This window comes from Eriocheir sinensis, chromosome 5, assembly GCF_024679095.1.
Source record: "Eriocheir sinensis breed Jianghai 21 chromosome 5, ASM2467909v1, whole genome shotgun sequence".
Classification (NCBI taxonomy): Eukaryota; Metazoa; Arthropoda; class Malacostraca; order Decapoda; family Varunidae; genus Eriocheir; species Eriocheir sinensis.
The window spans coordinates 27,899,807-27,927,436 of NC_066513.1; the positions used below are offsets into that span (position 1 = coordinate 27,899,807).

The 27,630-nt window shown below is 44.2% G+C and overlaps 2 protein-coding genes across 6 annotated transcripts in view; both read left to right on the top strand.

Moving 5' to 3' along the window:
* The first annotated feature begins 8,159 nt into the window (after positions 1-8,159).
* Positions 8,160-12,980, top strand: LOC126986197 (zinc finger CCCH domain-containing protein 13-like). 2 transcript variants are annotated; one of them, XR_007739394.1, is made up of 5 exons: positions 8,160-8,294; positions 9,056-9,252; positions 9,715-9,856; positions 10,506-12,254; positions 12,406-12,979. XR_007739394.1 is itself a non-coding variant. In XM_050842155.1 (4 exons), the coding sequence occupies exons 2-4, from the start codon at positions 9,124-9,126 to the stop codon at positions 11,651-11,653; spliced, it is 1,419 nt and encodes a 472-aa protein (XP_050698112.1). In that variant the 5' UTR covers positions 8,160-8,294; positions 9,056-9,123; the 3' UTR covers positions 11,654-12,980. The 2 variants fall into 2 exon arrangements, 1 of the variants encoding a protein (XP_050698112.1); XM_050842155.1 differs by having other exon boundaries at positions 10,506-12,980.
* Positions 12,981-19,647: 6,667 nt separating this feature from the next.
* Positions 19,648-27,630, top strand: part of LOC126986220 (synaptotagmin-15-like) — a 61,155-nt gene continuing 53,172 nt past the window's right edge. For all 4 annotated transcript variants that reach the window (XR_007739429.1, XR_007739433.1, XM_050842198.1 and 1 more), the window contains exon 1: positions 19,648-19,813. The gene's annotated coding sequence lies outside the window, so the exon portion shown is untranslated. The remainder of the gene's footprint in view (positions 19,814-27,630) is intronic.

Consider the following 27,630-nt stretch of genomic DNA (forward strand, 5'->3'; position numbering starts at 1 on the left):
TTAGGTTCACGGCACAGAAGAAGGGTCAGACTACCACCAGGGTCATAAAACTACTCTTGGAAATGCCCAAAACTCCTACGAAAGCCTTGTCAAATGTGTGTTACTTAGGTTCACGGCACAGAAGAAGGGCCAGACTACCACCGGGGCCAGAAAACTACCCCTGGAAACGCCTAAAACTCCTATGAAAGCCTTGTCAAATGTGTGTTACTTAGGTTCACGGCACAGAAGAAGGGTCAGACTACCACCAGGGTCATAAAACTACTCTTGGAAATGCCCAAAACTCCTATGAAAGCCTTGTCAAATGTGTGTTACTTAGGTTCACGGCACAGAAGAAGGGTCAGACTACCACCAGGGTCATAAAACTACTCTTGGAAATGCCCAAAACTCCTATGAAAGCCTTGTCAAATGTGTGTTACTTAGGTTCACGGCACAGAAGAAGGGTCAAACTACCACCAGGGTCATAAAAGTACTCTTGGAAATGCCCAAAACTCCTACGAAAGCCTTGTCAAATGTGTGTTACTTAGGTTCACGGCACAGAAGAAGGGTCAGACTACCACCAGGGTCATAAAATTACTCTTGGAAATGCCCAAAACTCCTATGAAAGCCTTGTCAAATGTGTGTTTCTTAGGTTCACGGCACAGAAGAAGGACCAGACTACCACCGGGGCCAGAAAACTACCCCTGGAAACGCCTAAAACTCCTATGAAAGCCTTGTCAAATGTGTGTTTCTTTGGTTCACGGCACAGAAGAAGGGTCAAACTACCACGGCCCAAAGAAATAAACAAGAAATAAACAAGAAATAAAAAAGAAGATACTGAACTAATAAGAATGTAAGACCCGTATGCTTGAACCTATCGCCGCCTTAGATCCCCTGTTTGAAGACTCTCGTGGAAGTTGCTGGGATTTTCATGGACTGTTTGTTGTGACCCTCGCGATAGTTTTACACGACTTCTGCATCTCGGACGGAATAATCACGCTTGAAAACCCGGTTGATCTCTGTGGCCTTGGAAAATAGTCGTAATGGTTACAAGTGACTAAATAAATTCAGGCTTCAAGAGAGAGAAGGGCGGTAACTGTTTAGCATGTGGAGCGTTGGGTCAACAGCGTACCTCTGTAAGACCCGTAGCAATGGTGACAAACTATACAAAGTCAGATTTCAAGAAGGGAAAGGCGGAAACTATTAATCATATAGGGTAGCATTAGTGACAACCTGCATGAATTTAGGTTTCAAGAGAGAGAAGCGGAAGCTGTTTATAATATAGGGTGGAGGGTCAGTAGCGCACCTCCTCCATGCTCCTGGGTATGGGGGTCACGCCGCCCAGGGACTCGCACAGCGTCAAGCCGGTCTCGTAGCACGTGGGCGGGAACACCTTGAAGCGAGGCGGCTGGGAAGTGTCACACAGTTCCCTCAGCGGCACCGTGTACTGCACCACATGTTTTGTCGTCGTCCACTGGGAGTCCCACGATATTATGTCCCCGTTCATATGCAGCTTACAGGAGGCGAGTCCGGCGATCTCATCATCCGCCAGAATCCTGCTCCAGAGGTTGAACTGCGTCATGTTGCCATAGAAGAAAGGGGTTTTCTTACCCAGGTGACTATCGTGGCCGAGCGTGAGCTTCGTGGAGTGACCCGCGGGTGTCTTGATCAGTACGTGGGAGGAGAGCTGGCGGCCGTCCAGCCATGTAGAGACATGGCCCAGCGCGGCCTTGAAGGTGACGCAGACGAAGTACCAGTGGTGGGGCCGCAGCCAGAAGGGGAGCTGGATGAACCGGTACTGGTAGTTGACACACACGCGGATGTTCTCCACGCCCACCTCTGTAAGGTTTACCAGGAGAAGGGATAAAAAGAATGAAGATGCTGCTTAACTCTTGCAGAAGGGACTTGGATAGGCATTGGATACTCCCTTACACTCACCCATAAGCAACAGAGGCCGGTTCCCAGTGGCTGTGTAGACGCTGTACAAGGCGTTACTTATGTGCAGCTTCACGAACAGGAATCGGAAGCAGATCGTAAAGTCGTGGCCGCTGGAGAACTGGAAGTCGGAGACATAGGCGCCTTCTCTGGTGTCGTTGTGGCCGGTGAGGTCCATCACTCGCTCCCCGTCCATCAATGAGGCCAAAGAGTGTGATAGTGGCGGCTGCAGTGCTGAGGGAAGACGAGGAAAGATTGTTACGAAGAAGATGGTTGAAGAACACTAGTCACGCCATTATATAAAGACTGATAGTGGTGGTTGCAGCCTTGGTGGAGGGGAGGAAAATTGATGTTCAGTGAAGAAAGTTGCAGCCTTGGTGGAGGGGAGGAAAATTGATGTTCAGTGAAGAAAGAAGTAGAGATACAACTCAAACCAGGACAAAGCATTTAAAGCACTTAGACTTGAATACGTTGAAGAACACTATAGTCATGCCATTTTATAAAGACTGATAGTGATGGTTGCAGCCTTGGTGGAGGGGAGGAAAATTGATGTTCAGTGAAGAAAGAGGTAGAGACACAACTCAAACCAGGACAAAGCATTTAAAGCACTTAGACTTGAATAGGTGAGCTGTTAAGACGCAGACGTGGAGTTATGTTTCCAAGTATATCCCTTGAGTCATACGCGTTGTCTATAGCGCTGAGCCTTCAAATATCAGTGCTATGCCTTCAAAAGTGATTAAAAGATAAGAAAAATTTTAGTAATCGCGAACTTGAACCAAAATACCTGAGAAACGTGTCCTTTGCATGGATTATACAGAGCCCAGAAAAGAAAAATGTGGTCATGAGGTTCGATGGTATATATATCAGAAAATCAAGTGAAAACAAACAAGGAGTATTAGTATTAGTAAATGATGAACAGAAAGGTAAACATATTTCCCACCTATAGTAACCTAGGCCCGTATTATCAGATGCTTTCGGCTCTCACAACTATTTCCAAAGACCACAAAGGAGAGCAGTCGGGTTCCTATGGGTGTTTTTTTTATGTTCACGGTGCAGAAGCCTTGTCAAACTATCACTAGGCTCATATAACTACCCATGGCAATACTAACACAACCTCTGCGAAAGCCTTATCAGCGTGGATACAGAAGCCTTGTCAAACTATCACTAGGCTCATATAACTACCCATGGCAATACTAACACAACCTCTGCGAAAGCCTTATCAGCGTGGATACAGAAGCCTTGTCAAACTATCACTAGGCTCATATAACTACCCATGGCAATACTAACACAACCTCTGCGAAAGCCTTATCAGCGTGGATACAGAAGCCTTGTCAAACTATCACGAGGCTCATATAACTACCCATGGCAATACTAACACAACCTCTGCGAAAGCCTTATCAGCGTGGATACAGAAGCCTTGTCAAACTATCGCTAGGCTCATAAAACTACTCTTGGAAATACGAACACAGCCTCCACGAAAGCCTTATCAAATGTGGGTACAGAAGCCTTGTCAACCTATCATTAGGCTCATAAAACTACTCCTGGAATCACGAACACAGCCTCCACGAAAGCCTTATCAAATGTGGGTGCAGAAGCCTTGTCAACCTATCACTAGGCTCATAAAGCCTTATCAAATGTGGGTACAGAAGCCTTGTCAAACTATCACTAGGCTCATATAACTACTTGCTATGCTTGAAAATGTGGACCGTAGAGTGTCTTTGCAATCAAACGAAAGATAATTTGTTTGATGGATGTAAAGTGAGGTTTCGAGTCCGTCAAAATATCGCTTATAAGAAGAGATAACTAACGCACAAATTATATATATACCTCCCCGCCCGGCAGGTCCAGTGCGTATTCCACCTATATGAAGTTCGGCCGGTCTACATATACCCAATATCTCTACGGGTATATGGTACTCGATTAACACGGTAGCAGCGACGGGCCAAATTTGTGGCTTTACCGTGTACCAGCGACGGGCCAAATTTGTGGCTTTACCGTGTACCAGCGACGGGCCAAATTTGTGGCTTTACCGTGTACCAGCGACGGGCCAAATTTGTGGCTTTACCGTGTACCAGCGACGGGCCAAATTTGTGGCATTACCGTGTACCAGCGACGGCTTTACCGTGTACCAACGACGGGCCAAATTTGTGGCTTTACCGTGTACCAGCGACAGGCCAAATTTGTGGCTTTACCGTGTACCAGCGACGGGCCAAATTTGTGGCTTTACCGTGTACCAGCGACGGGCCAAATTTGTGGCTTTACCGTGTACCAGCGACGGGCCAAATTTGTGCCATGATATAAACCCCCCAAAATAGATGATGCATAAACTGATCACAAATGCTTTGATATATATAATGAAATGATTTGCGTGAGTGATGATTTTTTCGCTTAGAGGGGCCTTTAAGAAACATGATCCTCGCTGCTACCGGGTTAAAGATGCTGGGCTGTAGCTCCGAAACTAACTTGTGGGGGCTCTGGAAAACACTCTCATTGTGATTCCCACTTAAAACTACCCCAAGTGACTTCAACTAAACCTTGCCTACCCTAACCTAACCTAAACTATCGTAACCTGTCATGTTCCCACTTAAAATTACCCTATGAACTTCAACCTAACCTTATCTAACCTAATATAACCTAAACTATCGTAACGTGTCCTGATCCCACTTAAAATTACCCTATGAACTTCAGCCTAACCTTACCTAACCCGACCTAACCAGAACTAACGTAACCTATCCTGATCCCACTTAAAATTACCCTATGAACTTCAACCTAACCTTATCTAACCTGATCTAACCAAAACTATCGTAACCTGTCCTGATCCCACTTAAAATTACCCTATGAACTTCAGCGCCCTAACCTTATCTAACCTGATCTAACCAAAACTAACGTAACCTGTCCTGATCCCACTTAAAATTACCCTATGAACTTCAACCTAACCTTATCTAACCTGATCTAATCAAAACTAACGTAACCTATCCAGTTCCCATTTAAAATTACCCTAAATGATTTCAACCTAACCTTACCTAACCTACTGACATATCGTAATCTGCCCAGTTCAAGAGCGGGGGTCACATACAAGTAGAAAGATAAGAAATACGCGGCCGTTCACACTTACCCCCCAAGGCGAGGAAGGCCACGAGCGCCGCCCCTTGAGCCGAGAGAATCATGCTAAGCCGCCTCGCCCTGCCGTCCGCCCGCAAGCCTCGCCACCCCACTGCGTCGCCTCCGCCGCTCCAGCCGACTTCTCCGCACTGCCCATAAGGGGAATCGATGCCGTCAATACATTGGATGAGGGATGCTTTAATAGCGACAAGTGTGAAGTAGTTAGTGACGTGGGTACTTAGCTATTGTTGTTAAGGGAAGGAGGGAGGGAGAGAGTGTCGGAGTTATTGAGTTACCAAGTTTTAGTTAAGAGAGAGAGAGAGAAAATTATACAGTGTACACCAAAGACGCAGTACAGAAACAAAATCTCTCTCTCTCTCTCTCTCTCTCTCTCTCTCTCTCTCTCTTGCATCTTTATGTACCTTTTCATAATTGGCTTCGTTAGCGGGAGGCGGAGAGATTTACTAATGAACGCTTGAGAGGTGCTTTTAGAGGCCTCAGCTCCCTTTGTCTAGGTTGCAGCATTGATTCGATTCTCATCACGTCGGTATTGTCAGACGCCTCCAGCCTTCACTTCATCAACTGTTTCCAAAGGCCGAAAAGGATATCAACAGGGTTCTAATGAGTGCGGTTTTGTTTTGTTCTATTTTCGGTTCCTGGTACAAAAGAAAGGGCAAACTATCACCAGGGTCATTAAACTACCCCTGGAAATGCCCACAACCCCCAGGAAAGCCTTGTCAATTTTCAGAAACTTTGTCAAACTACCATACCTGGGCACTTCCGCACCTCGGTCCGGACCTCTGCTCCTCCGCACCTGCGGACCGCCAAACGAGGTGCGGAAGCCCGGAAGTGCGAAAAGTTTTCAAAGGTGCGGAAGGAACAGGTGCGGACAGGCGAAATTTTGGGTCCAGACTTCCGCACCTGAGATTTTCAAAGATAAAAAAACAAGACGACAGACAGTCCGCGGCGTTAGGCACTTTTTGAGGTGCGGATTAGTTTTTTCAGGTGCGCCTTAATAGTTTTAGGTACAGTAGCGGAGCTGCGGATGTCCGGTAGCGGACCGTGCGAAAAAAATTTAGGCGCGGAAGTACAGGTGCGGACTACCTGCGTCCGAGGTGCGGAGGAGCGGTAGCGGACTACCCCAAATCCAGTAACGCGTCCAGCTCTGCAAACTACCCCCTCGCATCAGTCGACGATTTTTCAAAGGCCAAAAAAGTAGATTAATCGGACTCCCATGAGTGTTTCTTTGCGTTCATAGTACAGAAGAAGGATCAGACTACCACCAGGGTCATAAAACTACCCCTGGAAATGCTCCGGAATCCTACGAAAGCCTTGTCAAAAGTGTGTATCTTAACCCCAAAACGTATAAGATCATATTCTTAAACGGATCGACTCCTCAGCTCACATATTTGACAAGGCTTTTTTAGGAGTTATCGGCATTTCCAAGGGTAGTTTTATGACCCTGGTAGTAATTTGACCTTTCTTCTGTACATTGAACCTAAAATAACACTCATTAGAACCCGACTAGTCTCCTGTTTGGCCTTTGAAATTAGTTGTTGTGGTAGGCGAAAGCGTCTCTCCTAAGCAGAAAAACGCGGGAGTTATTTTTTCTTGTTTTTAACTCATGGAGGACTTCATCGAGCTGCCTGGAGTCATATTTTCCTGCCTCTTTCTTCCTCTCAGCCGGCGATCCATGCGGCAGGAGTGTTGGAGTACATAGTGGAGTAATTATATATTGCAGGATCCGTCCCAGGGAACGTGTGAGAGGAGTAGGACTGAAGAGGAGGAGGAGGAAAAAGAAAGATGATTGGAAAGGAAGGAGAGGAGGAGGGAAAGACAAGTAAGGGGAGGAAAAGAGAAAGGAAAGAGGAAGAGGAGGAGGAAGGAAAGAGAAATGAGAGAAGAGGAATGAAGAGGAGGAAGAGGATTAAGAGGATTGAAAAGGAAGAGAAAGGAAAGAGAGAAGGAGGAGGGAAAGAGGAAGAAGAGGAGGAGGAGAAGAGGAATGAAAGGAAAACGAGGACTAGGAGGAGGAGGAAGGAGAAAAGGAATAAGAGGAGGAACAGAGGACTGAACAGGAAGAAGAGGAATGAGGAGGAGGGAAAGAGGAGAAGAAGATTGAGAGGAGGAAGGAAAAGAGGAGGAAGAAACGAGATATCTTTCAATGTTTTCAGGTGTTCCTACGTATTTATTTATAGTGGTTCCTGCGAGATCAGAATTTGGCGCCCCCGCTCCCCGCTCCCTCCTCCCAACACACATACAAGCATTATGCACATGCACGCACACATTCAACCAAAACCGCCACGTACGGTCCACCACATTACCCTATTATTACTGACTTATCTATACCATCTAAACCATCATAATGACTCACATAAGTCACATATTATTCTGCAATATTACAGTAATGCATGGAACAAAATTCAAACGCCTCAATGGTACAGCTATTTTTAATAACAGAAATATCGAAAATATATTTTCCATGTAATGCATTATATTGATAACCCCCATTATTTACAGATTGTTAATAATTGCAATAGTGAAGCTTTACCATGAGCAAGGGTTGAATTAGAAGGTTGATGTAATTGATTTAATTTAAGTTTCATAATGCTGCACCTACAATTAATGGGTGGAGGTCTTGTAGTCTCGATGAGGTTTGGCCATTTCTTAATAGGTTAGTAATGACTGACAAGTGAGGTTAATGCCATGAGCAAAGGTGTTGGCTGATTTACATCCCCTAACGCTGCATAGACAAAGCGAGGAGGTCTTGTATCATATGTTCTCAGGATTGCACACCATTTACGGTTAAGTATTATGACAATAGTGTAGCTTCTACTATGACCAAGATTTGAGTCAGAAGGTTGCAAACATCGTGGAGAAAGGCCTAAACATTAACCAGACTTTATAAGTAGGGTAAAGTTGAGTGTATTTAGGTCAGACGCTTAATTTAAAAAGCCAAAATTTAGTCCTTGAAGGGCCAATCTGACAGACCTAAATATCGTACTCAGCACATTGCATTTTACGGTTTCTGGCCCATAATTACTACAAACCAAACATCAGTAATTTACGGTTTAACAATAACTATAAGTGAATATCGTTATTTGTGCCGGTATGGCATTTTGGGGGCTGAAATATGGATTTGACTGCTCGCAGTACGACACTCTTGCCTTATCGTGTGACTCCTTGTAAACACGGGCTGGAGGACGTCTTCTTCGCGGGAAAAATTACCTGTATTTACCTGTTCCCACGCCTTGCCATGGATTACCTGCCCGTACTGTGAGGTAATTAAGCAAAACTGATAATTGTGAGAGAGAGGAAGACTGTCAAGACGAGAGGCAGTGAGCATAGGGGTCATTATGGTGTGCTTGCGGTCATGTCAGGTAAGTTCAGCGTATCTTCAAACACATGATAGCCAGCACCTTATGGTATGAATTAACAAAGAATGTCCTCACTTTGTTGTATAGAAAGTCTCATTAGTAAGGAAGCATATATGAATTTTCTGAGTCAAGACCTATTGTAACTGTTTTGGGTTGTGTTAGGTTATGTTAGAGTATCTTCAAACATGCTAGCCAGCATCTTATGGCATACATCAGTAAGGAATGTCCTCACTTTATTGTATAGAAAGTCTCAGTAGTAAGGAAGCATATATGAATTTTCTGAGTCAAGATAGTAACATGGGTTTTGTTAGGTTAAGTTTAGGGTATCTTCAAACATACCTAACAAAACCCATACTCACCTATTTTTCAAGTAGGTGAGTATGGGTTTTGTTAGGTTAAGTTTAGGGTATCTTCAAAAATATGATAGCCAGCACCTCATGGTATAAATCAACAAAAAAATGTCCTCACTTTGTTGTATAGAATGTTTTATTAGTAAGGAAGAAATGTATGAATTTTCTGAGTCAAGGCCAGACGTCAGACCAGCAGTCCAGGTGCCATTTGTACTGTAAACGTATAGGTGTACCTCCTAAACACTTCCCTTAGAGGCTCATATTTGTACATACTAAACACTGTATGGGTTGTTAAGCTCCTGCCTATCATTGCAGGGGTATCGCCGTCCCTGGTGCCATAGAAGCAGACGTGTGTGACTGAAGTTTGAACTATCTCCGCCACCATGAAGAAAAGCTTTAAGAAGCAGGCCAGCATGGACATGTTCATCGTCCGCAGCCCTAAGAAGTCCCCTGCACCCAGCCCCACCAAGTACAGGGCTGGGATGAGGCAGGCCACACTGGAGTCCCTCAGGGTAAGTGTGTGTTCCCTTGAATGTTGGCCTGTTGGTGAGAAGCTGAGAGAAGCCCAATCTAACTTAACTTAATCTAACCCAAGCCTGACCAAGTCTATCCTAATCAGATTGGATTAGATGATGTTGCGGGGTATTGCCTTTGCGATGGCACCCCTTGTCTTCAAACTTTCTTTTTAAAATCACTCTTCTTGTATGTGAGTGTGTGTGTGTGTGTGTGTGTGTGTGTGTGTGTGTGTGTGTGTGTGTGTGTGTGTGTGTGTGTTGCTTCTCTTCTCATTTTTTATGAAGTTTTATAATTTTATTCCGTTATTCCGTTTTCAATTTTGATCCTTTTCTGCCAAGAGCGCCTAAAGGAGGTGTGTGTTTTGGTGCAGTGGTGTTGGTTGTGCCGGTGCTGGTGCTGGTGTTAGTGGTGGTGGTGGTGGTGGTGTTGAGAAACCCTAAAGGAGGTGTGTGTTTCAGGGCGTGGTGGTGGTGGAGGACATGGAGAGGTCGGTGGTGGTGCTGGAGCGGCTGGATGTCTCCCCGGACCTCAAGGTGGACACCCTGCAACACCTCCTCAACAAGAACCCGGCCAAGGAGGTGCTCATCAGGACGGGCCTTGGTGAGTACTGGTGGTGGTGGTGTTATTTATGCATTTATTTACTTATTTATTCTTAATCATTTATAGTCCATCTTTTTTCATTCTTGGGGTCAGACTTATTTATTTATTTATGTTAGGTATGTCTTCTTTTTCTTCTTCTGCAACTTCTTCATCTTCTTCATCTTCTTCGTTCATAGTCCATCTGTCTGTTTATTTATATACATAGTATTTTTATTTTATTTTCTACTTCTATTTTATTCACTTATTTATATATTTATTTTTAAGGTAACAAACACAGCTCAAAGGAAACGATAAGATCGCCAAGTGCTGCCCTTGTAACAGTATAGGTAGAATTGAGTGGGCCAGTAATATTATATGTTTTTACAGTGGCAAAAGCAGCTCAAGGCCCCCCAAAAATATATAATTGATTTTTTATTTTTTTATTATTTTTTTTATATGTCTGCTCACTAAGGGGACTCTGCTTTGGTCTATATCAATACTTTATTTTCCCTCGATGTCCTTTGTGGCCTCTGTGGATTAGTGATTAGTGTGCCTGGCTACCACTCCGCAGAACACTAAGGAAAATAATCAATCTAACCTAATCTAATCTACCCAGTAAAACCTAACCAAACCCAGTCTGACTTCACCTGACTCTCACCCCCCCCTACAGGCAAGACGGTTCACAAGCTTTGCCGCGACAAGAACGCAGAGGTGGCAGCAGCAGCCCAGAAGGTGTACCGGGCGTGGAAGAAACACATCCTGAGCAAGGTGAACCGGCCATGCATTGAGGTGAAGACTGACCTCAGGACCCAGCGACTCCGGAACTCAGCAAGACAGATGTTGAGTGATGCCTTGCAGAGAGAGGATGGAGGAGGAGGAGGAGAAGGAGGAGGGGACGACAAGAGAAGAAGAGACTCAAGTGATGCCCTAAAGAGAGATAATGAACTAGATAACAACAATAGAGGAAGAAAATCAAGTGATGTATCGCAGAGACAGGATAGGAAAGAGGAAAATAATAACAAAGGAAGGAGAGGATCAAGTGAGGAAGAGGATCGGATAAGAGATAGGATTGTTTATGAAGTTTTTAAGAGAGATAGAAGTAGAGACAGACAGAAGGAGGAGGATAAGGAAGGGAGGAGTGAAGGAATTAAAGCCTGGAAAAGAACGGAAGAAGAAGTTAGTAAAAGAAGAAGAGAGAAAAGGAAAGAAAGGGAAGAGAAGGAAGAGGAAAGAATAGGAACAACTCGAAAGAGAAAGAGGCAGGAAGAGGAGGAGGAGGAGAAGGAGGAGAAAAGCAAAGAGAAACACAGACACGGAAAATATGAGAAGGAGAAAGAGAGTAAAGAAGGAAGAGAAAGACCTCAGAAAAGCAAGAAACCAGAGAAAGAAGAGAAAATGAGAGATACAGAGAAACACAAAGAGAAAAAACCTGTACGAACTAGCAATAAGGAGGAAGAGAGAGGAGCTGAAAGAAGAGAAGGAGGTGGAACTAAAGCAAATCAGTCTGGCAGTGAAAAGAAAGAAGGTGAAAGAGGAGAGGAAAGAAAAACGAAAGACTTAGAGAAACATAAAGAGGAAAATCCAGTTAGCTATTACCCCGAAGAAGACACCAGCGCTAGACATGACCCAGTTGAGGTGATAGCTGAGCACATAGAGAGGGAGGTGTACCACGGCTCACAGCGCTTCGTGGACAATGCCTACCGCCGCACCGTCAGGGCTCTGGTGTTTACGCTGAGGCACCAGGCAGAGGTTAGGAGGACAGTCAGCTCGGCCACTCTCTCAGTCCCAGAGTTTGTTAAGCAGTACAGGAAGAGTTGAAGGTTAGTGAGGATTATGTATTGTCATCTTTGTATACAAACTGCCTAAGAGATTTTTTTTTTTTACTTGGGAAATTTCAAAAAGCTGTCTCATTTTCTAAGTCAATTTATGATAGGAGCAGAAATGTTAAGGTGAATTTTAGGTCTCAAACACCATCTATATATCTGTAAGGTGAATTTTAAATCTCAAACACTAGTTTTCTACTCTGGGAAGTCACCAAAAGCTGTCCCATTTTCTAAAAGTTGTCAAGGCACTATTGTATGTTTATATGCATGCATTTCACACATATCTACATGATAACTATATACCTACATCTATGCCTTACAAATTTATGCTAAAGACAAATGTTGAGGTGAATTTTAGATCTCAAACACTAGTATAACAAAGGCAACTATACCAAAATATACTCATGGAAAATTCATATTGCAAAAAATCTTGAAGTTGCTGTAAAATGACTTAGGCAGTTTGTGTATGAAAGGGATGATATGTAGAGGTGAATATTGTGGACTCCCGTTTCGTTAGTAGGTTATGGTATTGGTGAAGGCACGTTGGTAGCTACCTAGATGTATCCGTAGAGTCTGCTTGTGTTTCATTGACTTAGGTTCATGCAAGGGCCATGTTAATCTCACTCACATAGACTACATTTCCTGGTCTGGATTTCCTCCTGCCCACGACTTAAACTCTTTCACGAGGAGACATTTTAGTGCATTCAAATCTCACTCCCAATCTCTCTCTCTCAATCATTGACTTAGGTTCATGCAAGGGCCATGTTAATCTCACTCACATAGACTACATTTCCTGGTCTGGATTTCCTCCTGCCTATGACTTAAACTCTTTCATGAGGAAACATTTTAGTGCATTCAAATCCTTCCCTCTCTTCCTCTCTCTCTCTCTCCTTCCTTCCCTGTTTTCCTCCATATCTCCCTCCTTCCCTCTTTCTTTTTCTCCTCTCCCTCCTTCTCTCTTTCCTTTCCTCCTATCCATCCTCAGTCTTTCTTCTCTCCCTCCCTTCTTCCTTTCCTCCTCCTTTTCCTCCATCTCTCCCTTTCTCACCAACCGAAATTGACCTCTCCTCTGACCTCTCATTCTTTTTTCTTTCGTGTGTCTTGCAAGCTTTTTCTGTTGCTGTTATTTTTTTATGTTAGAATTCTAGGGAGAGTAACTTTTTATGTTTTAAGTTATGAATGGAGTTATACACACATGTTACAGTGCACTAGGCAGGAAGGAAGACAGGCTGGTGGTGATGTCTTAGTGGTGATGTGATACTCCGGGCCCTGTAGCTCTGTAGTGTAGAATGTAGAGCTCTTATTATCACTTAGGATTTTTTGGTTTTAGGATTTTTTGGTTTTAAGTTATGATCAGAATTATTCAAATGTTATAGGACAAAAAGCATGAGGAAAGACAGGCTGGTGGTGATTTCTTAGTGGTGATGTGATACTCTGGGCCCTGTAGCCATGTAGTGTACTGGAGAGTGTAGCTTAGTATTTTTGTCATTTATAAGGTATGATTCTTTGAGCATCTCCGAGGTCCTTGTGATCACCTATGCTCATTAAAATTATGATTGCCAATGATTACTATGTCTGTACAATGTTTAAAAAAGTGCACCAAGACTTCTTTTTATAATGAAATGCCTGAAGTCAATGATCAACAGTGTTTGAAAGATCAGAGAAAGGAAAAGAAAGTGAAGGAGGAGGAGGAGGAGGAAGAATGCAGAAAATTAAGAGACAGGAGAAGGAAGAGGAAAGGAAATATAGAGAGAAACTGTTTTTGAGCTGTTGCATACTTAGAAAACAGGAAGAGTGTCTTAATAAGTGAAGTTCTCATAGCTAAAAAGTGAAGTTATCCATGCCTTATAAATACATACGTTCGCAGTTACAGAAGTCTGCTATTTTTATGTGTGCACGAGGAAGTGTGTTAATAAGTGGAGTTAGTCTGTTATAAAGTGAAGTGCTCCGTGCCTTATAAATATACATTCATTAGGAGTTACGCATATAGGTTATTTTTATATAGATGTAATGTTTGTAATGATTCGTATTCTTCTATATTAAAAGCCTTCGCATCAGTTTTGTGTGTTTGTATAAAGATGGGGGGGGGGGGGGAGACAGACAGAGCGAGACAGCGAGAGACAGAGCGAGACAGCGAGAGACAGAGCGAGACAGCGAGAGACAGAAGTTGGAAGGAAGGGATGATGAAAGGGAAGGATAGATGAAATAGGAAGGAAGGAGAAAAGAAGGAGGAGGAAGGAAGGATGGGAAAAAAAGAGGAAGAAGGGGAGAAGAAAGAAAGAAGGATTGATGGAGGGGGAAAAAAAAGGAAGGAAGGACGGGAAAAAGAGAAAGGAGGAATAGGATAAAAGGAGGAAGGAGAGGGGAGAAGAACGAGGGAAGGAAGGGAGGAATAGGATAAAAGGAGGAAGGAGAGGTGAGAAGAACGAGGGAAGGAAGGAAAGAAGGGAGGAATAGGATAAAAGGAGGAAGGAGAGGGGAGAAGAACGAGGGAAGGAAGGAAAGAAGGGAGGAATAGGATAAAAGGAGGAAGGAGAGGGGAGAAGAACGAGGGAAGGAAGGAAAGAAGGGAGGAATAGGATAAAAGGAGGAAGGAGAGGTGAGAAGAACGAGGGAAGGAAGGAAGTGTAAAGTCTTTTTCAAGGCAACGCTACATTCCTTCTGACGGCCTCTGTTTAGATGGTAATGTGGTAGCGGGGTGGTCGTCTGGCTATTTCCGAGCCGTTGTCAATGATGTTGAGACAAGCCTCGGGACAAGTGAACACTTTCTGGGTTTCAGTGCGGTAATGGTGAGAGGTGGGTGGATTCCCGTGCGAACCACTCTGAGACAATGTTTAGTCAAGGGGGAAGTGGTGATAACGTGCCTGTGTGGGTGGGTGTTCAGTAATGCCCAAATGGCAGGTTGACAGGCTTGAAATTATAACACAGTATCTTAATAACTTTTCAACGTGCCTGTGTGAGTGGGTGTTCAGTAATGCCCAAATGGCAGGTTGACAGGCTTGAAATTATAACACTATCTTAATAACTTTTCATATGTATAAATATAGTTACAGCCCCTGGGCGGTTAGCGGAGTGACAATTTTAAACGAATACGTACATAGCCCCTGGGCGGTTAGCGGAGTGACAATTTTAAACGAATACATACAGAACTGAACCTAACTATCTATCAGGGAGATCGGGGAACATTTGAATGCTTATCTGTGTTGACGACCCTTGAAGTGCTGACTGTTGCAGGATGGAGGAGGGCACTGGGGCGATTGAGGCGCCGGCGAGGGGGGTAGACTGCCAGGGCCGGTAACTGTAGCAGCGTTGTTGGCAAGGCGTGGTTGATGAAGCCGCGGAGGTGGTGGCTATGAGGCTGGGGCGTGGTTGAAGGGCCGTGGAGGAGGTTATGAGGCTGTGCTCTGCTGTGCCTTGCCTCGCCTCTGCCGTGTTTGCGGTGGTGTTCACAGGGCTGTAATGGACGGTCACGCCAACCTCTTAACGTGCGTCCTTCACCGCTCGTCGGTCTCGCTCTCTGCCTCTCACTGTCTGGGTTTCTGTCTATTCTCTGGCAGCCCTCCTTGCTTCTTGCTGCTCGTCTCCTCACTGGCCCGTACTTCTCCCTGCCCTTGCCTTCTCGCCTTTGCTCCTCGCTAAGCTCCTCCCCCTTAATTCTTCACGTGACCCTCTCTGCATTACAACTAGGTAATCTATCGCTAGCTAACTAATAATCATTCTAGGGTTCGAGACTGGAGACGAGGATTTCAGAAACGTCTTTCATCCATTCACACCCTCATTCACGCCAATAATCTCTGCTTATCACACACACTCGTTCACCCGTCCACACATCCGCTCACTTGCTCGTTTCTTGTAATATATATCATTCACTCACTTGCATTCCATACTCGTTCACTCGTTACACTTTTGGACCGTTACAGAAGGAAGAGAGGAAAGAGGAAAGAAGGAGGGAAAGAAAATCTCTATTTTTCAACCCTTCTGCATCATCAGCTCTTACATGGGAACTAATGATCTCTCTCTCTCTCTCTCCTTGACAGGTTAGTGACATAATCAGCTCTCCAACGCGATAAGGGGGGAGAGAGAGAGAGAGAGAGAGAGAGAGAGAGAGAGAGAGAGAGAGAGAGAGAGAGAGAGAGAGAGAGAGAGAGAGAGACGAAAAAGGGAAAAGAAGGATAATATGAGAATTAAGCCAGAGAGAGAGAGATAATTAAGTCAGGGAGATATTACGTTAGTGAAAGCACCATATAGTTTCCAACATTTCCAGGCTCACACTCACACACCCACATTTGATAAGGCTTTCTGGGAAATACTTGTAAGATCAGACCCGTATGCTTAAACACACGTAGAGGCTGTGCTAGTATTGCCATGGGTAGTTTTATGAGCCTGGTGATAGTTTGACAAGACTTCTGCACCGTGAACGTGAAAACCACTCATAAGAACCCGACTAATCTCCCGTGTGGCCTTGGGAAATACTTGTAAGATCAGACCCGTATTTTCAAACACACGTAGAGGCTGTGTTGATAGTATTTTCACGGGCGGTTTTATGAGCCTGGGGATAGTTTAACAAGGCTTCTGCACCGTGAACGTGAAAACCACTCATGAGAACCCGACTAATCTCTCGTGTGGCCTTGGGAAATACTTGTAAGATCAGACCCGTATTCTCAAACACACGTAGAGGCTGTGCTAGTATTGCCATGGGTAGTTTTGAGCCTGGGGATAGTTTAACAAGACTTCTGCACCGTGAACGTGAAAACCACTCATGAGAACCCGACTAATCTCTCGTGTGGCCTTGGGAAATACTTGTAAGATCAGACCCGTATTCTTAAACACACGTAGAGGCTGTGCTAGTATTGCCATGGGTAGTTTTATGAGCCTGGTGATAGTTTGACAAGACTTCTGCACCGTGAACGTGAAAACCACTCATGAGAACCCGACTCATCTCCTTTGTGGCCTTGGGAAATATGAGAAATAGTTGTGAGACCCGAAAGTGTGAGAATTTACTACTGTTACGAAAGTGGTTTGATATAAAAAGGGAAAAGAAGAAGAGTATAAAAATATGAGAAGTTAGTTAGGAAGAAATAGAGACAGTACTTTAGTCTAAGTGTGTGTGAGATTACAGCATCCAACAGAGAGAGAGAGAGAGAGAGAGAGAGAGAGAGAGAGAGAGAGAGAGAGAGAGAGAGAGAGAGATGAAGAGGTAAAGAAAAGTAATAATATAATAACCTAGGGACAAATTACGTTAGTCTGAGTGTGTGTAGGAGTTTACGCCATCACACACACACACACACACACACACACACACACACACACACACACACACACACACACACACACACTTTATGGGCACGCACTTTACCTCGTCTCTCTCCCTCTCTCTCTCGCCTAAATAAACCTTGAATTTACTACCATAATAAAAAGCTTCGTTAATTAAGAGCTCTAAGGTGTCGATCGCCCCCCACGTGTTGCAGGTGTAACGAAAAGTTAGATGGTTCAGGAAACTAACGAGAGAAAAATGGTAATTGGCGACACACACACACACACACACACACACACACACACACACACACACACACACACGCGCACACACGTTGCCAGGTGATGGATCGTGAGGCGGGAAAAGGAAAGTGAGAGAAAAAAGAGGAGGAGGAGGAGGAGGAGGAGAGAGTGAGGAAAAGGTAGGAGAAAAAGGAGGAGGAGAGAGAGAGAGAGAGAGAGAGAGAGAGAGAGAGAGAGAGAGAGAGAGAGAGAGAGAGAGAGAGAGAGAGAGAGAGAGAGAGAGAGAGAGAGAGAGTCAGGTTTCGGATCGTATTTTGCTTGTCTAAGTGAAGGTTTCGTCTTGGGAAAATTTCAGGACAGATTTTCTTCGTCTTCTTCGTCTTCTTGATCTCCCTGTGTGTCCTGAGCTTTGAAAGGAAGGGAGGGAGGGAGGGAGGGAGAGGAGGGAAAGAGAGAAGGAGGGAGGAAGGGAAGAAGGGACGGAGAGAAGGAAAAGAGGGAGGAAGGAAGAGAGAGAGGAAGGGAGAGACGAAGGATGGGTAGGTGGAAAAGAAATAGAAGGAAGAGAGAGAAGAAGGGAAGGAGGGAGGAAGGGAAGAAGGGACGGAGAGAAGGAAAAGAGGGAGGGAGGAAGAGAGAGAGGAAGGGAGAGACGAAGGATGGGTAGGTGGAAAAGAGAGAGAAGAAGGGAAGGAGAAGAGGAATTGAGAGAGAAAGGAAGGGAGGAACGAAGATAAGGATGGTGGTCAGGTCAGGTCAGGCCAGGTCACATTAGGTCAGATTTAGTTTTGTTATGTTACGATACGAACAACCAGGATTACAGAGAGAGAGAGAGAGAGAGAGAGAGAGAGAGAGAGAGAGAGAGAGAGAGAGAGAGAGAGAGAGAGAGAGAGAGAGAGAGAGAGAGAGAGAGAGAGAGAGAGAGAGAGAGAGAGAGAGAAAGGACAGAATAGCAAATGAGAAAGGAAAAAGAGTTAAGGAAAAATATAGGAATGAAGACTTTGTCAAAATGAGAGAGAGAGAGAGAGAGAGAGAGAGAGAGAGAGAGAGAGAGAGAGAGAGAGAGAGAGAGAGAGAGAGAGAGAGAGAGAGAGAGAGAGAGAGAGAGAGAGAGAGAGAGAGAGAGAGAGAGAGAGAGAGAGAGAGAGAGAGATAGGACACGTTAGGATAGGTTTGTTTTAAGAACATAAGACACTTTAGCATTACAGGAAGGGAGGGAGAGAGACAAAGGGAGAGAGAGAGAGGGGGGGGGGGGAGGAAGAGAAAGCAAGCAGGAAGGAAGAGAAGCAAGCAGGGAGAGAGGGAGGGAGAGCTAAGTGTCGCGGGGGGTTGGATAAAGTGGGCGGGGAGTTGAGTAAAGTGGAGAGGGACTTGAATGAGGAGAGAGGGATGGCGGGTTGGCGGGGAGGCGACGGAGTGCCCTGGGGAAGACTTGTCACGGGGAAAAGGAGCATTATAGCGTGTGGCTGATTGTCGTGTGTGTGTGTTAGGAGGGAGATAATGTGTGTGAGGGACAGATAGATAGATAGAGAATAGGAGGGAGATAATGTGTGTGAGGGACAGATAGATAGATAGAGAATAGGAGGGAGATAATGTGTGTGAGGGACAGATAGATAGATAGAGAATAGGAGGGAGATAATGTGTGTGAGAGACAGATAGATAGATAGAGAATAGGTGGGAGATAATGTGTGTGAGGGACAGATAGATAGATAGTGAGATAGAGAATAGGAGGGAGATAATGTGTGTGAGGAACAGATAGATAGATAGAGAGATAGAGACTAAAAAAAGACTAATAAAAAGATGAGAGCTGTTAGTGAAAAGAGGAAGGATTATCGTCTGGGAAAGGGAGTGTGAGAGAGAGAGAGAGAGAGAGAGAGAGAGAGAGAGAGAGAGAGAGAGAGAGAGAGAGAGAGAGAGAGAGAGAGAGAGAGAGAGAGAGAGAGAGAGAGAGAGAGAGAGAGAGAGAGAGAGAGAGAGAGAGAGAGATAATAATAGATAGGCAGATAGATAGAGAAAAGAATAAAATAAAATGATAGATAAAAGAAAATGAAGAATAATTAATAAATAGAAAAATATGCATAAATATATAAGGAGAGAGAGAGAGAGAGAGAGAGAGAGAGAGAGAGAGAGAGAGAGAGAGAGAGAGAGAGAGAGAGAGAGAGAGAGAGAGAGAGAGAGAGAGAGAGAGAGAGAGAGAGAGAGAGAGAGAGAGAGAGAGAGAGAGAGAGACCGACCGAATAATCCCCCAAAATTGGCATCCTTCAAACCAACCCCAAAAAGAGAGAGAGAGAGAGAGAGAGAGAGAGAGAGAGAGAGAGAGAGAGAGAGAGAGAGAGAGAGAGAGAGAGAGAGAGAGAGAGAGAGAGAGAGAGAGAGGGCGGGAGGGGGTGAGCGTGGGCGGCAGGGGCGGGGCTAGAGAGAGCGAGAGCTAGAGAGAGAGAGAGGGACAGGGGCGGGGTGGTGGTGGTGGTGGTGGTGATGGAGGTGGTGCTGGTGGTGGTGGTGCCTCACTCTGGTGTTGACTCGCTCAGGAGGAGTATCGCGTCCCCACCATTCCTCAACACCACTCCTCATCACCACTCTCACCACCACCACCACCACCACCACCGCTCTTCATGGGACGCCCTTACCTGTCGCCCTAGATTAATAACCCTACAAGGTAAGATTAAATGTGTGTGTGTGTGTGTGTGTGTGTGTGTGTGTGTGTGTGTGTGTGTGTGTGTGTGTGTATTTGCGATTTAAAAGACCTACGAATTTCTGCCCTCTGTGTGTGTGTGTGTGTGTGTGTGTGTGTGTGTGTATATTTGCAATTTAAAAGACCTACGAATTTCTGCCCTCTGTGCGTGTGTGTGTGTGTGTGTGTGTGTGTATTTGCTATTTAAAAGACATACGAGTGTCTGCCCTCTGTGTGTGTGTGTGTGTGTGTGTGTGTGTGTGTGTGTGTGTGTGTGTGTATTTGCGATTTAAAAGACCTACGAATTTCTACCCTCTGTGTGTGTGTGTGTGTGTGTCATTTGAAATTCCTATGTAATGTGTTTAAATCTGTACCCTGTGTGTGTGTGTGTGTGTGTGTGTGTGTGTGTGTGTGTGTGTGTGTGTGTGAGAGTGTGTGTGTGTGCGTGCCTGTGTGCGTGCCAGGTGATAAGGTTCACCTGGTTAGTTTCGCGTGGAGATTACTCGGAAATTGCACATTTAATACAATATCTCCTTTTTACTCTAAGGAGGAGGAGGAGGAGGAGGAAGAGGAAGAGGAGGAGGAGGAGGTGGAAAAATCCTGAACACTCTTAACAGAAGATTTGATATGCATGTAAATAGAAGGAGGAGGAGGAGGAGAAGAAGACAAAAAAAGAGGAGGAGGAGGAAGAGGAAGTGGAGGAATCCGAAGAAAGCTTAGACAGTGCTGAATATAAATGTGTGGAGGAGGGAGAGAAAGATAAAGAAAACTAGGAGGAGGAGGAGGAGGAGGAGGAGGAGGAAGAGGAAGAAAGAATAAGTGGAGTAATCTTGAGAATTCTTGCTGAGATTGTAGGATATAAATGAGGGAAGGAGGAGGAAGGAAGAGGAGGAGGAGGAGGAGGAGGTGGAAAAGGAAGTGGAGTGAAATCTTGAGAAGGCTTAGAAGATTTGACGTAAATGTGGAAGAGGAGGAAGAGAAGAGTCGGAGGAGGAGGAGGAGGAGGAGGAGGAAAGAAGAAATAATATATGAATTGTTTTTCTTCTTTTTCTTCTTGTTCTTCCTCTTCATTTTCTATTTTTTTTCTTATCTTTTATTTTTCTTCCCTTATCTCTTATAATTTTTCCTCTCTCTCTCTAATTAAGTAAATGTGCGTAGAAGTGACTCTGTTTACTTGCCTGTAGTTTGGTGGTGATGGTGGTGGTGGTGGTGGTGGTGGTGATGGTGGTGGTACTGGTGGTGGTGGTGGTGGTGATGAGGGGGGTTGGGAGGGATCAAGGGAGAAAGGGAATGCTTTTGGTGTTGAGGCGTTGGTGGTGATCGCGGTGGTGGTGGTGGTGGTGGTGTTACTGGTATCAATATTATTTTCTTCCTCCTCCATCTCCTCCTCCTCTTCCTCCTCCTCTTCTTCTTCCGCTTCTTCCTCATCCTCTTTCTCCTTCTCCTCTTCCCCTTCTTTCTCCTTATCTCCCTAATCCTGAGAGAGTGAGAGAGAGAGAGAGAGAGAGAGAGAGAGAGAGAGAGAGAGAGAGAGAGAGAGAGAGAGAGAGAGAGAGAGAGAGAGAGAGAGAGAGAGAGAGAGAGAGAGAGAGAGAGAGAGAGAGAGAGAGAGAGAGAGAGAGAAATGAGAAGAAAAGTTCTGGGTGATCACATTGCACGATTTTACATGAGCTTAAGGCCGCGTCCTTGTATTAGAGAAAGAGAGAGAGAGAGAGAGAGAGAGAGAGAGAGAGAGAGAGAGAGAGAGAGAGAGAGAGAGAGAGAGAGAGAGAGAGAGAGAGAGAGAGAGAGAGAGAGAGAGAGAGAGAGAGAGAGAGAGAGAGAGAGAGAGAGAGAGAAACTTGAGAGATAACTGAGTAATTTCTTATGGTTCTGGGATAGGAGATTGGATAGGAGAGGAGAGGAGACGGGAAGAGAACAGAAGAGGAGGGGTAGGATAGGATAGGATAGGATAGGAGGATGTCATAAGAGAGGACAGAAGGATAGGATAAGTGAGGTAGGATATGGTATGATGGAAGGATAGGAGATTAGAAGAAAGGATAGGTTAAGAGATGATAGCATAGACGGATAGGACATGAAAGGAGAAACAGGAAGGTCTGACAGAAGAGGTAGGATGCTAGAGGTAGGAAACAACAGGATAGAATGTTAGGATAATATAGGATAGGAAAACATAATAAAATTGGATATAATATAATAGACTTGGGTATGTTTCTGGCCTATCCTGTAAAATTGCAAATGTTATGATATTGACTAAAGCATGCTAGATATAGGAAAGGACAGGATATAATGTTAGGATTAGATAGGATAGGATAGGATAGGAAGACATAATAAAATAGGATATAATATAATAGCCTATCCTGTAAAATTCCTAACGTTACAATATTGCCTTAAGGAGAAATAAAGGAGAAAAAATGTTTAATGGTTCTGTAAAGGGAAATTTTAACGAACCGAACACTCGATAGACTCCGCCGAGCATTCCTACAAAGTCTGCAGAGGAAGAGAGGAGGAGGAGGAGGAGGAGGAGGAGGAATAGAGAGATGGGAGTGGGTGGGAAAAGAATACAGAGATAGAACGAGGAGCGAAAAAAGAAGGAGAAGGAAGAAGAGGAGAGGAGAAGATGACGAAGAGGAGAGGAGGAGGAGGAGGAATAGAGAGATGGGAGTGAGTGGGAAAAGAATACAGAGATTGAACGAGGAGCGTAGAGAGAAGAAAGAGGAGGAAGAGGAAGAGGAAAAGGATGACGAAGAGGAGGAGGAGGAGGAGGAGGAGGAGGAATAGAGAGATGGGAGTGGGTGGGAAAAGAATACAGAGATAGAACGAGGAGCGAAAAAAGAAGGAGAAGGAAGAAGAGGGAGAGGAAAAAGATGACGAAGAGGAGGAGGAGGAGGAGGAGGAGGAGAAGGAGGAATAGAGAGATGGGAGTGAGTGGGAAAAGAATACAGAGATAGAACGAGGAGCGAAAAAAGAAGGAGAAGGAAGAAGAGGGGGAGGAAAAAGATGACGAAGAAGAGGAGGAGGAGGAGGAGGAGGAGGAGGAATAGAGAGATGGGAGTGTGTGGGAAAAGAATACAGAGATAGAACGAGGAGCGAAAAAAGAAGGAGAAGGAAGAAGAGGGAGAGGAAAAAGATGACGAAGAGGAGGAGGAGGAGGAGGAGGAGGAGGAGGAATAGAGAGATGGGAGTGAGTGGGAAAAGAATACAGAGATAGAACGAGGAGCGAAAAAAGAAGGAGAAGGAGGAAGAGGAAGAGGAAAAGGATGACAAAGAGGAAGAGAGGAGGAGGAGGAGGAGGAGGAGGAGGAGGAGGAGGAGGAATAGAGAGATGGGAGTGTGTGGGAAAAGAATACAGAGATTGAACGAGGAGCGAAGAGAGAAGAAAGAGGAGGAAGAGGAAGAGGAAAAGGATGACAAAGAGGAGGAGGAGGAGGAGGAGGAGGAGGAGGAGAAAAAGAATGTGAGTCTGAAGCGAATACAGGAATAGTAGAACGAGGTGATGGAGGAGAAGGAGGAGGAGGAGGAGGAGGAGGAGGAAAAGGATGACGAAGAAGAAGGAGAAAAAAAAGGAATGGATAGAAGGGAGTGGGTGTAAAGAAAATAGAGATAATAAAAAGAGGAAAGAGGAGGAGGAGAGGAAGAGGAAGAAGAGGAGGAGGAGGAGGAGGAGGAGGAGGAGGAAAGGGAAAGAAATGATAACGAAACACGATTGACAAGCTCCGTTTACTTTGATCTCTCTCTCTCAGCCCCCTGTATTGACAAGTGGCGTCCGCGAACATTTGGGGAAACTTTCTTCTTCTCTTCTATCGCCAAAATTGAGTCGACCGAAAGTTGTTGAAGGAAAATTCATTGATAAAACTTAGCCGAGTAATTTAGGGACAAAGAGGAGGAGGAGGAGAGAGGCAGAGAGAGAGAGAGAGAGAGAGAGAGAGAGAGAGAGAGAGAGAGAGAGAGAGAGAGAGAGAGAGAGAGAGAGAGAGAGAGAGAGAGAGAGAGAGAGAGAAAGGACAGAATAGCAAATGAGAGAGCAAAAAAAAAGTTAAGGAAAATATAGGAATGAAGACTTTGCCAAAATGAGAGGTTAGGAGAGAGAGAGAGAGAGAGAGAGAGAGAGAGAGAGAGAGAGAGAGAGAGAGAGAGAGAGAGAGAGAGAGAGAGAGAGAGAGAGAGAGAGAGAGAGAGAGAGAGAGAGAGAGAGAGAGAGAATTTCCTCCACCAACCAGCCATATAGATTTTTTGGTTTAATATTTCTCGTCTCAACCATCACCACCACCACCACCATCATCACCACCACCAAACCCATGCATCACCACCATAAAAGAACAACTGTGATTTGTCTATATTACTTTGCGTGCGTGTGTGTGTGTGGGGGGGGGGGGGGGGGGCGATTGGGAGGAAGGGAGGAAGGGAGGAAGGGAGCGAAGGAAGGAAAACATGCAGAGGAAGGGACTATGACATGCAGTGTGTGTGTGTGTGTGTGTGTGTGTGTGTGTGTGTGTGTGTGTGTGTGTGTGTTCGTTCCTTATTTTATCTCCATTCCTATATTCTGCCTTAATTCTTTCCTCTATTTCCTCTCCTTTCATTCCAACTGCCTCCCTCTCTCTCTATCTCGATCTATCTATCTATATACCTCTCTCTCTCCTCCTCCTCCTCCTCTTTCTTCTCCTGTGTGTGTGTGTGTGTGTGTGTGTGTGTGTGTGTGTGTGTGTGTGTGTGTGCTTGTAGCCAGGGCCAGAAGTGGGGGAATAGTTTGAGGGCCAAGAAATGTGAAATAAGTGCTCCGTGCCGCGCGTGGAGCCTCGGCCGGCAAAGGCAAGGCGGAAGCCCTGTGTGCGGGGGTCGGAAGGCTTGGACCGGAATTTTAAAAGATCCGGAGAGGGTTTGTGAAGTAAATATAGATTCCAAGATGCTCACAAGCCTCCCGAGGGAAAGGAATTGGGTATTACGGTCTTGAATATGATCTTACACTCTTTGAACCGATTCTCTTATATTATATTCGGTTTAGATTGTAGTTTTAAAAGGCTTATTATATGTGTTAAGAGGTAAATATAGATTCCAAGATGCTCACAAGCCTCCCGAGGGAAAGGAATTGGGTATTACGGTCTTGAATATGATCTTACACTCTTTGAACCGATTCTCTTATACTCGGTTTAGATTGTAGTTTTAAAAGGCTTATTATATGTGTTAAGAGGTAAATATAGATTCCAAGATGCTCACAAGCCTCGGGGGAAAGGAATTGGATATTACGTTGCTGGATATGATCTTACACTCTTCAAATGGAGTTGTCTTATATCATAACCATTGTATTCAGTTTAGATCGTAATTTTAAAGGATCCGTAGAGGGTTTGTGAGGTAAATATAGATTCCAAGACTCTTACAAGCCTCCCGAGGGAAGGGAATTGGGTATTACGTTGCTGAATATGATCTTACGCTCTTTAAATCTAAGTTTCGTATATTATAAGATGGTATTAGAGGATTAGATAGGATTTGTGAGGTAAATATAGATTCTTTGACTCCCACAACCCGCGGGGGAAAGGGATTGGGTATTACGTTTCTGAATATGATTTTACGCTCTTTAAATCGATTTTCATACATTACGACTGTTTTATTTGGTTTAGATTGTACCTATAAAGGTTTAGACATGATATGTGAGGTATCTATAGACTCCAAGACGTTCACAAGCCTGGAGAGCAAAGGCAATGGAGTGTGTGTGTGTGTGTGTGTGCGCCGGTACACTTTCTTGAGGGGTCTCTTGGGCGACCCCAGCCCGTTAGTGGCACAGGCGAATTTTATTAATAGTGTCTGCCGTGATGTATGACCCTTGCCTGGCCCTTGCTGTCCCCCGGTGCTCCACTTGAACGAAGTCGCTGAAGTTAGGGTTGACTGAAGATCTCGGCAGTAATATTCCGACACTCGGCGATGGTTGAAAAATGTCAGTGTGCATCGGTGGGACTCGAACTTAGGTCCCTGGGCTCACTACGTCCGCACGCTGACCACTCGGCCACCGCCTTCTGAGAAACATTGGTGAAATATTTTTTTCAAGACGCAAAACGAGGTAACGAAAGATAAATAAACATCTTAATCGATGTTTTCGTACTAAGTTATGTGTTTTTAGTAGTTTGTGAAGCTTGGGGCGAAAAAAATATACGAGAAGAAATAGTGAAAGAAAATTATTGCAGCGAGATTACAAAAGTGACAAACATAATTGTAGATAAAGTAATGGATGTTGTCGTACTAAATTGCATGTTTCCTTCGTAGTTTATGAAGCCTGGGGTGGAAAAAAATATACGAGAAAAAGATTAGTGAAAGAAAATTATTGCAGCGAGATTACAAAAGTGACAAACATAATAATAGCTAAAGTAATGGATGTTGTCGTACTAAATTACATGTTGTTTTAGTAGTTTATAAAGCTTGGAGCGGAAAAAAATATATATACGAGAAAAAAAAGTTAGAGGATATTATTAAACCAAGATTACAATAGTGACAAACATAATAATAGCTAAAGTAATGGATGTTGTCGTACTAAATCACATGTTGTTTTTGAAGTTTGTTAAGTCTTAGCGAAAAAAATATATATACGAGGAAAAAAAAGTTAGAGAGCATTATTAAACCAAGATTACAATAGTGACAAACATAATAATAGCTAAAGTAATTGATGTTGTCGTACTAAATCACATGTTTTTGGAGTTTGTGAAGTCCTAGCGAAAAATAAATATACGAGAAAGAAAAAATTACTTCAAGAATATTAACATCGCAAGACTTGAAGAGACACGGAGCCAGGTGACGAAAGTGATATAAACACCTTAATTAACTTTCTTACCTGTTGATATATCTTTTTTTCTTACCTGGAGAGACTTTTATATAACGTTAAAAATAAATAAAGTAAGGAAAGGTGAAAATTGCCAAGGAAAATTATGAAAAAAATGAGATGAGGAAAAAGGGAGAAGAAAATGATGGATAGAAAATGGGAGGAAGAGAAGAAAAGGAAGAAGAGAGAAGAAAGAGAGGGAAGCAAGGGAGGAAGGGAAAGGAAGGAGATAAAAAAGAATAATGAGATGGAAGAAAAAGAAGGAGACAAGGAAAAAAAAGAAGAAAAGGATGGAGACAGAAGATGGGAGGAAGGGAAGGGAAGGACGAAGAGAGGAGAAAGAGAAGGAAGAGAGGGAGGAAGGGAAGGGAAGGAGATAAAAAAAAAGAATAAAGAGAGGGAAGAAAGAGAAGGAGACAAGGAAAAGAAAAGAAAAGAATGGAGATAGAAGATGGAAGGAAAGGAAGAAAAGAAGGAAGCGGAAAGGAAAGAAAGGGAGGACGGGAAGGAGATAAAAAAAGAATAAAGAGAGGGAAGGAATACAAGGAAACAAGGAAAAAAAAGAAGAAGAAAAGGATGGAGATAGAAGATGGGAGGAAGGGAAAGAGAAGAAAGAAAGGGAAGGAGAGGAAAGAGGAGAAAGAGAGGGAAGGAAAGGAACAATAATAAAAGAAAAATGAAGATGGAGATGTCGGAGGGAAGGAAGAGAGAGAAAGGGGAGGAAGGTAGAGAATGAAAGGGAAGGGAAGGAGATAAGAAAAGAAAGAAAAAGGAGAAAGAAATGGAGGAGAGGAAGAATGGAGAGAGAGAAAGGAAGAAAGGAAGGAAGGGAGAGAAAGGGGAGGAAGGTAGAGAATGAAAGGGAAGGGAAGGAGATAAGAAAAGAAAGAAAAAGAAGAAAGAAATGGAGAGAGAGAAAGGAAGGAAGGAAGGGAGGGAAAGTAATGAAAGTAAGGGAAAGAAAGGAGATAAGAAAAAAAAGAGAGAGAGGGAAAGGAGA

Bases quoted from the DNA above. Each gene is read 5' to 3' on its own strand.
- LOC126986197 (XM_050842155.1), top strand. From the start codon at position 9,124: ATGAAGAAAAGCTTTAAGAAGCAGGCCAGCATGGACATGTTCATCGTC. The intron at 9,253-9,714 runs GTAAGTGTGTGT...TGTGTGTTTCAG, and splicing joins CCACACTGGAGTCCCTCAGG to GGCGTGGTGGTGGTGGAGGA. The intron at 9,857-10,505 runs GTGAGTACTGGT...CCCCCCCTACAG, and splicing joins GCTCATCAGGACGGGCCTTG to GCAAGACGGTTCACAAGCTT.